This window comes from Chanodichthys erythropterus, chromosome 18, assembly GCF_024489055.1.
Source record: "Chanodichthys erythropterus isolate Z2021 chromosome 18, ASM2448905v1, whole genome shotgun sequence".
NCBI classification, from domain to species: Eukaryota; Metazoa; Chordata; class Actinopteri; order Cypriniformes; family Xenocyprididae; genus Chanodichthys; species Chanodichthys erythropterus.
The window spans coordinates 6,916,040-6,928,757 of record NC_090238.1 but is presented as its reverse complement, the minus strand read 5'-3'; the positions used below and the strand labels follow the sequence as shown (position 1 = coordinate 6,928,757).

Here is a 12,718-nt window from a genome sequence, read left to right as displayed (position 1 = left end):
ATTTTTTTCTATGCATTTATTTTCAAGTGTCATAGTTTTTAGCCTTCTTACTGAAGTGCACTCAAAGTGTTCAAGACAATGACAGTAACACAAACCCAACTTTATAAACAGGTTTTATTCCAAATCATTCAAACACCTCAAGATAAAGAGAAAAATGAATACAAACTATTTCACAAAAAGGATGGGAAAAGAACTCCCATCACACAATCATGTACCCTATATAAACAACAGACAACCGGGTGAAGGGAGGGCAGGATTGAGGTCCAAAATACTTGTACTTTCGGTACAACTATCAATAAATTCACAAACACTTGTGTAAAAACTAAAACAAAAACAAAAAAAAATGTATGATTATAACCTAGCACAATGCAATCAGACAAGCTTCATGCTGCGTTTTAAAATTTCAAGACACATGACAATCAGCATGGCAAATAAAATCTGTAATCTTTCACAGGCTGAGCTGTCCATTTGAATTAATCCAATCCAAAGTTTTGCATTAATTTTCCCCATGAAAACATGGATTATATCCATCCACAATAAATAGTATAAAAATTGTACTTATTTGGAGATGCACTTTACAGAGTCACATGAATCTTCAGTGCAAACCTATAAGGTAACAAAAAGAAGTCATTTAAAAAAGGTTAATGATTAAAAAAAATAAAATAAATAAAATACAAAAACAAACACACAAAGCAAAAACAAAAAAGGAATACCATGGGTAACTTTTGATTTTCTAAGCCAGCTACCCAGTCTGAACTTCTGATTGGTTTCATCGGGATGTCTGTTGAAAAATAAGCAATAAATAAGCATAAGTAAAATATTCAAAATAAGTCTGTGACTAATCATCAACCATTGACAACTAAAGGCTGGAATACACTACAAGACTTTTAAAATCTGAACAGATTTTAACACTAGGCATCATTCACTTTCTGACTTTGTAAATGGTTACAGATAATAAAAACAGGGCATTGATCATAAACTAAACAGAGATTTGCACACTACCAGCCATTCACATAGTTCTGAACACAAGCATGCATATCATATTGAAGACATAAATGGAGGTAAAAAAAAAAAAAAAAAAAACTGTTCTAAAATTAGGTCAATAATCAAACATGTATGATATCCTCCAACTGGAAAGAATCAGTCTAAACCAGGGGTGTCCAAAATCAGTCCTGGAGGGCCACGGTCCTGCAGAGTTTAACTCCAACTTGACTCAACACACCTACCTGAAAAGCTCCTGTATGCCTAAATACCTTGATTAGCTGGTTCAGGTGTGTTTAATTGGGGTTGGAGCTAAACTCTGCATGACAGTGGCCCACCAGGAGCAGGATTGGACACCCCTGGTCTAGACCTATAAAAAAATAATAAAGAAAGAAATAATCTTCTGAGATTGTGCCAGTCATACACTACTTTATGCAAAATCTGTCAAATCAGACTGCCCAAAAACTGCAGACTTTCAGCAATTCCTTCAGACTGTAAATTGTGGCAAAGATATGGGCAAAAGTAGTGTAATTAATTCCAGCCTAAAATTTAAGTACTCATCCAGAGAAATTAGGTGGGTGGGGAGGGAGCATCAGAGAGGATTCTGTACACAAATACTGTAACAAACCAGTGCTAGAAAACAAAACCTGTAAGCTTACAAGTAACCAAAGCCTAAAAATGTTGCCCTTAAAATACATTCTATCCCATTTGAAAAAAATAATCCCATATAGAAATATATAATCACACATTTACAAACCTTTTTCAGAATCTTCCATATCTTTTCCATTTTCCTCAGTATGCAGCAGCATTGGCTCAGCTGATCCAACAGGAACTCCATTGTCAGATTCCTGACATACTTCTTGAATTTCTAAAACTGAATTTGTAGGACCATTAGCAATGTCATCAGAATTTGTTGTAGCAGCAATAACATCTCCAAACTGATCATCCACTTTGTTTTCAGGTACATCATCCAATTTGCCATTTACTTCCAACAGTTTGATTTTATTACCTCCATGTTGTTCAGCACAAGAAGGTTCACTTGTGTGATTTTCCTCTGTTGAGGCTGCAAGGTTCACACTTGTTTTATCCTCTGAAACAGGCTGATCTACAGATGTTGATGCAGTGAATTGTTCAAGGGATTCCATCACCTCCACAGAGTTCTGCTTATGTTGTACAGAATTAATGAAAAACTTTGCCATGAGCTCATTTACAAGACATTGCGGAGACTCAACTGTAACATAATATGGAGGGCTGTTAGGGTCCAGGGTGTTGGCAATGCACTGCACAGTTACTTTCAGAGGTTTATCCACTATGAGCTCATAGAACTTATCAGTAGCTACACTGTCCCACAATCCGGATGACAGATCAAATCCTTCTAACTGACACAGAAAAGCTTGAGGTGGATTTTCCAGCAAGTCACCAGGCAGTGCCTTAACAGAGCCTTCACTGGTTTCAGACTCATTTCCAAAGTCAACAAATAGGACAGAAGCAGTGTTTGCGCATTTATTAATAACCTGTGCACGATACCACATCTGATCGGAGAAACGAGCCAAGCACGGGCTTCCAGGATCCAAATTATCCAGCAGAATTGGCTCGGTCTCACTAGAGTTGCCATATTCTTGGGCAACATGGGTGATTTGGTCAAGTATTTCAGAGTTTGAAAACTGGCACCAGAAATAATTTGGTCCAACAATGCATGATGCAAAAGCTTCTACAATCTGTCCCAAAGACACAACTGGTTTCTTGAAGAGCAGTTGGAATGTCTCCTTGACAGGTTTGGAAACCGCTAATAATGCATTCAAGTCTAAATTATCCCATTTCTCACTCAGCGAATCTGATGAGCTGCCACTGGGAGTCATTTTAACTTCCCAAGTGATGACATCTTCTTTGATAAATTTGCAAGAGAGAGTGTTCTCACCAGCATCACCAAATATTTTTTTGAAGAGACATATCTGCTCCTTCATTCCCTGATTCTTGAATCGATCATCTACACTACAGCTGCATTGAATGCTGAACCTTGGGTATGACAGTAGCCGCTCATCAAGTAGGCAAATTTCAAAGGGAGATACAGTTGCCTCATTTCCAAAATCTATGAACTCAACCTGAATATTGCCATTTTCAGCTGTGTCCTTCACAACAGCACGATACCAGGAATCATCTTCAGGAAACATGGCCTTCACCAAACTTCCCTGCTGAACACTGAACGTATTAATTTCATCTTTCTCAGATGGCTGAGGGGAATTCAATAGCTCACTGAGGGAGAATAATGTATTCTCATCCTCTGCCAGTTGCACAAAAAAATTTGTCAGGCTGTTGATGTGTGAAATATACACTTCAGACACTGTACCAGGTTCTATCACACGAGGAGGTAGATCTCCAATTTGAGGTAAACACTGCGCTGATAGATCAGAAACCATTGTGTTTCCATCTTCTTCAGTAGACGTTAGGTTTTTAATACTTTGGTCTTGGGTCATGGCTGCAACACATTCTAACTGACATCCTTCATGGCGTGGAACTCTTCCTTGATTTGATTCAGCTTTATCTTTCTGAACATTTTCGGAGCTTGTTACTCCAAAATTGTCCATACCTGCAGAGGGTTTCATTTTAGCGGCTACACTTACTTTGCTACAGACTTGAGGTTTGGGGTCACACCAGTAATCTTTCATAAGATCATTAACAATTAGCCCCTTACATTCAACAAGGACACCGTACTGAGGACACTTTGGAAGGTCAGAGGACATTACCATTTTCTGAATAGTCACTTTTAAAGGTTCATCCACCAGAAGCTCAAAAAATTTATCAGCTGCAGTGTCACTCCAAGTGCCATCAACGGACCCCAAAGCTTCTAACTGACAAAGAAATGCTTGTGGCGGGCTTTCCAGGAGCTTGGTCGGCAGTGACTTAACGAAGTTCAGATCAATTTCAGACTCATTTCCATAATCTATAAAAAGAACTGAGACTGTTTTATCATGTACATTGATAACCTGTGCACGGTACCATAGCTGGTCAGAAAAGCATGCTATGCACAGTCCTTCTTGTCGTAACTGATCTGGCTGAATTGGTTTTGTTTGACTACAGTTTCCAATTTCTTGTGCAAGCAGGGAGACTTTGTCAAGTTCCTCTGAGTTTTTGAACTGGCACCAGAAGTAATTGGGTCCATCAATAGATGAAGCATATGCTTCTACAACTTGTCCTTGAGTTAAAGCTGGTTCCTTGAATGTTAGCGGCTGGGTATCTTCATTGCAGCACATTTGTGATTCCGTCTGAGCACCTGATTTGAGGGCATCATTAAACAAAGGCCCTTCCAATACAACACCTTGGTGTTCTAAACTGACAAGCCAAGTAGATACGTTCTCTCGGATAAACGTGCATTGAATTTTCTTCTCACCATTTTCACCTGCTGCCTTTTTGAATGTCATTATCTCTTTCTGGGTCCAATCTCTTTTTCCGCTTCTCCAACCATCCTCAAGCTTGCAATGAATACTGAGCCTGGGGGTGCTAAGGAACTGCTTGCCAAGTTGCCGCACTTTAAGGGGCAGAAGTGTCACTTCATTCCCAAAATCAACAAACTGCACTTGAACCACGCCATCTCTCTTGTTTTGAACAACAGCACGATACCAGGCCCCATCAGCAGGATATTCAGCTTTCACCAGGTCACCTGACTGCAACAAGTTTAGTTCAACTTGTTCATCACTTAACTGAGCAGAATTAAGTTTGTCGAGAAGGGAAAATATTTCATCTTCATCACTTGTCAATTGTACAAAGAAACTTGATGGACTATTGCAGTGAGAAACATAGATGTCTGAAACATATCCTGTATCCAAGACTCTTGAGGGAAGATCGGTGAGCTTTGGATAACGACAAGTCACTTGTTGCTTTAAAACATTAGGTCTAGCTCTACTGTGTCCAGTTGTGTGACTAGTAACAGACTGGAAGTTTTGTTCCAATGTACCTAGAACAACTGGTTTCATGACATTCTTAGAAGTTTTCTCATGTGCATGTGATGCAGAGCCTAAATTATGCCTTAACCCTCTGGACTCCACTGCTTCTGAAGACTCCTTAAAGGTACGATTCTTATCGGTTCCTTTGCCAATGTTTCTTTTGGTCTTGTTCCACTGCTCTTTAATTTTTAAGTTGAGGTTTGTTTTCTCATCATACATCTCCACTGATAGTTTGCCCGAGGTATTTTGTTTCACGATGACAGTGAACATGCAGTCTGTAGCATAGTTTTTGAACCAGTCATTAATCTCACATGGCTCAGGCAATCTTACATTGAAAAGTTCAAACTGAACAGCCTGAATGGGAGTGGATGCAATTGCACTAGACTTTGGAGGAAGTGGCAGAATATCAGATTTATCCAAAACCACCAAGTCACCATAGTCTACAAATTGGACAAGTATTTTTGGATGCGTTGATTCAATTTGTCCTCTGTGCCACTGCCCATCTGCATATTTAGCAAGACACATCATCTTAGGAGAAATTGAAAACTTTGTTTGTAGTCGCTTGTGGCACAGTTGTTGAATATCTTTGGTCATTTTCCTAACCGTATCAGTATTTTGTGCAAAATGGCCATAGAACTGGTTGACACTTTGGACACAGGTTATTCGTACCTTCTCCTTTGCACCCACTTCAATTTTGGGTGGTGAATCAACATATGCACCACTCTGAAGGGTTGGAGCAGCAGCGATATTCGGTGAGTGCCCTAACTCAGTGGGTTGTAGGTTTTCTTTAGTTTTGGAAGGTCTGACTACAGAGACATCTTCAAGAGAATTGGAGCACCTGGTTAAATCGGGTGAATTGAGAGAATGTACAGACACATTTCTGTCATACAAATACTTGCATGTCACTTTGTTTAGAGTCTCAAGAGTTGGGTCACCACAAATCATCTTAGTCACAGACAAACACTGCTCTCTGTGGCCAAATGTGTTGTTCACATTCACATTGTCGTTTCCATAAAGCGTTACATAATAGACACCCTCATTCACACTGTAATGCTCAAATTTTCCAACAAGGATTTGATTGAGTACAACGGACTTAAGATAATCTATCTGATCAGTCCTCCATCCAATCCCTTTGTCAATGACACCATGTAGAGAGCATGCATAGGTGACAACTGGCAATTGGAAGAACCTTGCAGATAAGGGTCTGATATTGCAGAGTTTAACGAAATCTCCAATTCCATAATCAACATGAAAGACCTTGACAACATCAGAGATGTTGTTCTGCTGAAGTACAGATCGATACCAGTTGCCATCACTTCCTTTGGTAGCACATGGAGACCCATCAGACAGCGGCACTGGCATCTGAGCAGAGAATGTATCTTCATAGTACTCATGGAGTTGATCACTTAATTTCTTGAGCTCTTGTGAAAAGACATGCAGTTTGCAAAAGACTTTCAATGGATGAACAACTTGTGTTACACTTATAATCTCAATTGTTCCAGGCAACAACTCCGGATACAAGTATTGATGCAACTTGTCAGGGTCGCTGGCTTGCTCCTGCTGACCATTTGTAGTTGCAACATCTGTCTGTATGGAAGGATTTCTTGGCAAATGCAGTGAATGCATTACAAGGCTTTCAAAGTCTTTATGAGGCATCTTTCTAGCAAATCCAAGTTCATACATTTCTTTGGATATGCTTGGAATGTCAAGGAGAATGATTCTTGAAGGCATCATCACATCTTGAACACACCCAGAGATGTTTTTCCCACACAAAGATCTGATGAAATTTGAAGCAGCCTGAGACCATGCACTCTCAAGACATAGAGGTGACACACTGGCCAGTATACAAAGCTCTACTTTGGGAGGCAGACTGCAAAGGTTGTGTGGACATTTTGTCAAAACTTTGCTTGAGGCCCAAAGTAATTTACCGTCATCAATTAGGAACACCTTGTATTCATGTTCAGATTTTGAAAGTATCCTTGCTCTGTACCAAGATCTATCTTCATATATTAAGCATACTTCTCCAGGTTTGCCTTCAAAAGTTTGCTGCTGTTTCCTAAGGACTTCTAGGTCTTTTAGTTGTTGATATAATTCAATAGCTTCTTGTCCAGGATTTAAATTCCCTCCAAATTCCACAAAGATGGTGTGTGGGTTTAAAGAGACTCTTGCAATATGAACAGTCAAATTGGATCCAACTTCTGGCAAACCAGGAATTGAACACATCTTGGTTGAGAATCTTGCCTTTCCAAATGGTTAAAGATCAGAAATGGAGGGAATCTGAAGAAAAAATAAAAAAATAAATAAATTAGAACTACATACAATGCAGGGCTGCAATGATTATTTAAAATGCCTTATTTTGTGTATTTTATTGAAAAAGAATGTTATTCCAGAAATAAAATCTGAGGCGGCATAAAACCATGAAAATGTGCATTTACACAGACTGTTTAATGCTTAAATGCATTTACACAGGAATTGAAATCGCAGGAAGCAATGCTTTTTATAATTAAACTATTTTAAAATTACAGTTTTAAAGGTGCCCTAGAATTGAAAATTGAATTTACCTCAGCACCGTTAAATGAGTTCTGTCCATGGAAATGACATACAGTGAGCCTCAAACACCATTGTTTCCTCCTACTTATCTAAATTTGATTTTTGCAAAAGACCTCTGAAGTAGGGATGGGCATTTTTCAAAAATATTGTATTCGAATATTTGGGCTCGTAAAAAAAAAAAAAAAGAATATTCGAATATTCGTTTATTTAAATTACGTTAAATGAGAAAGACATTTATATTAATCAAAATTTTGCAACCAATAAGCTTAAATTATATCTTAAGGTTTTATTTTAGTTCAAAGCATTAAACATAAAAAATATAAATAAAAGCATTTAAGCTCAAGCAGCACGAACGGGGAAAACACTAATAAAGCAGACAGCGCCAGTTTTCGTAAAAAACGTACATAACACACTGGAGTCAGCATATGGTTATCATGTCCATACTGTTTCATGTTGAGAAAAACAATACTATCCACATGCTCGGGTGAGAAAACAAGCTGCAGACCTTGCAGAGACACAAATAATAATACATAACGGTATGCTAAGTTTCTAACAGCAGCACTTTGTTTTCTGTTCGTAAATATATCTCCCTTGACGAAACTTAAAGTAAGCATATGTCTCAAAATCATTTTGCTATCAGATAAGTTATCTTCTCTGCTCACTTGGGTTACTGCTGCGCTTACCTGTTGTGAATGCGCCAAGTTAATGGACAGCTGTCTTTCCTCATTTCTCCATTCGACGGGTGGGTCATTCTACAGAAACGTCCACTTTTGGTATGACAAAATGTCTTAAAATGTATTTATTTTTCTAACATTTAAACTTAGACCACATTATTATATTACACTTTGACTTTATGAATACACATAAATGACAGCTTAATGATTTTTTAATTTTTTTGTACATTTATTTAAAGACTGCATGTCCCCTTTTTTGTCACTGGTGTTACCTTACTTCTCTGGCATTTTTAAACAATTTTATGAAATATTATTTCTCATTTTTTTTCAGCACATGCAGTCAGAGTTACAGAATAATAATGATAATGCAAAAAATAAGGAGATTATGTGTTTTTTATTTTAATCAGGTTAGTTAAAAGTGTGATTGAATGATAATTCAATTTCGCAACCATGTATTTGCTATAACAATGAAAATTTTGGAAAAACAGTTATGAAAAGTAATGATGCAATCCTTTAAATCTTAATTCTTGAGTGTAGCAGAATTCAATGGATGTAAAATTATTATCATGTCACATATGACACATTTTATTTAATGTGACAGACAAAAAACAGTAACACCAGTGACAAAATGAATCTCCAGTGACGTATACGTAGGACCAAAGATCCTTAATTTTTCAACTATAATTAAGTAGATTGGACTAAATTTTTACATTTGGTGTACAATAAAAGACTTATCTTTGACACTTAGTGAAAACAGTCAGAAAAAGATCATAAACAACATTTTAAAACTGTCTGTAAAATACACTGTCTGTAAAGTCGCTGCACTGAATTTAGCCAAATACCCTTAATTTAGCCATATCTGACCAGAGGAGGATTAACAATGAGAAAGAAGAGTTATAATCATGTAATCTTAGTGCTATTTTATGCAAAAGAACTAAATGAATAGCTTTAAATAAAGTTTATCTATAAATGGGTAACACCAGTGACGGTAACACCAGTGACATTTTCATAAAAAGGTAACACCAGTGACAATTTTCATGAAAAATGCATTTTACAAAATGGCTGCTGCAAGGTGTCAACCCACAAGTTGTCAATCATGATATATTCACTAAATCAAGTAGTTTAATCCATTTGTATTCTAGTTTTTTATAATTCCCTAGCAATAAAGTAGGTCACACCAGTGACTTCAACTAAAAGCTTCGTATGAAATTATGATTTTCTAATTAAAATTTCTGATAATTGAAAAGAGATAGTGGACTTTTCATTTGCCTTTCTTCATTGATCTTCAGGAAACAGGAAGAAGGAAGTCGAGTGATGCCATCAGTGTGACTTTTTCTTTCAAAATAAGAGATTTTTGTTAAAGGTAACACCAGTGACACAACACCAGGGGACAACTACATTCATTATATATTTTATAATATTTATTTGGCATTTGGTTTTTTTATGTTATTTACATTATATTTTTGATAGTTATGGATACATTATTGAAATTAAAATGGTAGAAAAACCTGTTTCTGAGCTCAAAATAAAGCACTTTCCCTCTGTACATGACTGTGGGGACAAGCACTTCTGTGGTGCTTGGAATTTTTAGAATTAATTAAAAAACAAATATTGGCACATTGATGGCTCAAGAAGGTTTAATTGTTCAAATAACATATTGTTTCATATTAAAATATAAAAAAATTGTAATCCTAAAGTGTTTTTCAAGTGTAATATTGCTGTAAAGTCTAGGGACAGAAAAGTGGACGTTTCTGTAGAATGACCCGGGTATTGATTTTATGTGCTTTCTCATTAAGTCATTTGCTCAAAAGTAATTCCACTGTGTAAGATCATTTTCATCCAAGTAATTCCAAACTGAGGCAGATGACAACATTGGCACGATCAAATAAAATGAACTTGTTAAACACGCTCCACAGCGCCACCCAGTGCAAACTGCAAGTTTTAGTGCTCAGGATTTATCATGGATTCACTGCATTTACAGCCAGGAAAGCAACATAGTAAAATTCGAATAGTATTTTTTTTCTCCCTCAAATATTAATTACAGATCGACACACAAAGGGGTGCACACCCCTACTCTGAAGAACAGGCAAATCTCAACATCTCAACTGTGATGCAACAGTCGGAATCATTAATAGTTAAATTGAATTAAAAAAATAAAATAAAAATAAAAATCTATCTGGGGTATTTTGAGCTGAAACTTCACAGACACATTCAGGGGACACCTAAGACTTATATTACATCTTGTAAAAAAACAATCTAGGGCATCTTTAATAAATAATTGGCGTCCAATTACATTAAATAATGATTATAATGATTAAGATAATAGCTTTAGTTCTAGCAAAAAGATTGAAATATATTTTGAACTCCATCATTGACAAAACACAGGATTTATGCAGAAAAGACACATTTCCAATAATATACGTTTAGTACTAGATATGTTAGATTATTCAGATTTAATAGATAGTGATGGCTTCATTTTCTTTTTAGATTATTACAAAGCTTTTGACACATTGGAACACAAATTTTTATTTCAGGCTCTGCAAAATATTGGCTTTGGCAATTCCTTTTACAGAATGGTTCAAATGCTATACACAAACGGAAACATTTATTTATTTATGGTTTAATGCCATATCAGCAGCAATGGCTATATTCATGGCAATCAGCAATATCAGTTCAATACATTATTTATAATACTTTAACAAGTATGTCTTAAAAACAATCACTATACAAAATCAGGCATATACACCAAAAACAACAACATTAATAACAACAATTACATAGAATCTTTCAACTGAATATTCGACAGAAATTCTAAAATTACTCCAGGAGAAACCTTTTTGAAAATGTCCATTAATGTATTCTCTGTATAAAACTGTTGTCTAATATTATTTAAGAAAGGACATTCTATTAAAATATGTTTTATACTCATGAAATTCTTACACAAATCACAGATCGGTTTATCTTCCCCCTTCAATAAATATGAATGAGTAAGTCTTGAATGTCCAATTCGGCATCTTGTATATACAACCTGGTCATATCGGTTTTCAAAATAATAACTAATAACTCCTTGATTTAAAACTGGATTCACCTCGTATAATTTGTTATTTACACATTCGTTCCATTCCATTTGCCATTTACTGTGAATGTAAAGGTTCAATATGGGTTTAACGTCAGATGCTGGTATTTTACATTCTGTCATTTCCAAATGAAGTGCTTCCTTTGCTGCTCTATCTGCTTGTTCATTACCAGTCAAACCCATATGGCCTGGTATCCAACAAAAAACAATATTAAAATCTTGTTTCTTTAAAGAGTCCACTTTTCCTATTATGCTGATAATTATAGGATGTTCAGTTTTCAATAAATCAAGTGCTTGTAGACAGGATTTAGAATCTGTGCAAATTAAAAAAATTACGTTGTTGTTCCTTCTCTATTTGTTCAAGAGCTAGAAGTAATGCACAAGCTTCAGCTGTGAAAATTGAACTTTGTCCAGAAATACACTTGCCATAGCGTTTTGACCCAATCACTACTGCAGCAGATACCCGACTGTCTGACTTTGATCCATCTGTGTACACAGGTACGTGAGTTGGTAAACTTCGTCTTATATCCAAAAATTCCTCCCGATAAACATTTGGATGATTTTCCTTTTTTTTATACTGAGCCAGGTTCATGATGATGATTGGTTTTTTAATATCCCAGGGCGGTATAGGACACAAATGCGTCGATGTTAAGATATCCAGATTAATATCCATATTTTCCAAGTGTGATTTTATGCGAATTCCAAAAGGACTGATGTATCTGGGTCTAGCTTCATACAAATGTGAATATGGAGGATGAAAAACTGAAGAATATGCTGGATTACTTTCATTAGCTTTTAGCTTAACTACATAGTTGAGAGCCAATTTCAGCCTTCTGTTATATAATGATGGTTCTCTTGCTTCTGTATACAAGCTCTCAATTGGGGAAGTCCTAAATGCTCCTAAGGCAAGTCTCAATCCTGTATGATGTACTGTGTCCAGCATTTTGATGTATGACTTCCTAGCAGATCCATAAACAATACTCCCATAGTCCATTTTTGATCTAACAAGTGTCCTATAAAGTCTCAAGAGTACTTCACAATCTGCACCCCATTTAATCCTTGCTAGCACTTTTATAATATCCATTGCTTTAAAACATCTGTTTCGCAGCATTTTAATATGAGGAATAAAAGATAGTTTGTTATCAAAATTAAGTCCTAGGAATTTTGTCTCTTTTACGACTTTTATAAGTTCTCTTTCTAAAAAAAGCTCTGGATCTAAGTGCATAGATCGCAGAAAACAGAAATGCATACATACAGTTTTTGATTTAGAAAATTTAAAGCCATTTTTAACTGACCAGTCATACATTTTATTTATACATATTTGTATTTGTCTTTCAATTACGTTCATATTTTTTCCTTTATAACAAATACACACATCATCTACATATAAACTACGAAATATATTAGACCCCATAACACTTACAATACCATTAATTTTAATACTAAAAAGAGTTACTGAAAGTATACTTCCTTGAGGCACTCCTGATTCTTGTACA

General features: G+C 36.1%; 1 protein-coding gene across 1 annotated transcript; it reads right to left on the bottom strand.

Moving 5' to 3' along the window:
- Positions 1-503: 503 nt before the first annotated feature.
- LOC137006833 (tudor domain-containing 6-like) lies at positions 504-7,145 on the bottom strand. The gene is made up of 3 exons (XM_067367930.1): positions 1,739-7,145; positions 714-781; positions 504-606 (listed from the first exon to the last, which is right to left on the bottom strand). The coding sequence occupies exons 1-3, from the start codon at positions 7,143-7,145 to the stop codon at positions 559-561; spliced, it is 5,523 nt and encodes a 1,840-aa protein (XP_067224031.1). The 3' UTR covers positions 504-558.
- Positions 7,146-12,718: the final 5,573 nt, after the last annotated feature.

Bases quoted from the DNA above. Each gene is read 5' to 3' on its own strand.
- LOC137006833 (XM_067367930.1), bottom strand. From the start codon at position 7,145: ATGTGTTCAATTCCTGGTTTGCCAGAAGTTGGATCCAATTTGACTGTT. The intron at 782-1,738 runs GTTTGTAAATGT...ATTTTTCAACAG, and splicing joins TATGGAAGATTCTGAAAAAG to ACATCCCGATGAAACCAATC. The intron at 607-713 runs GTATTCCTTTTT...GTTACCTTATAG, and splicing joins AAAATCAAAAGTTACCCATG to GTTTGCACTGAAGATTCATG.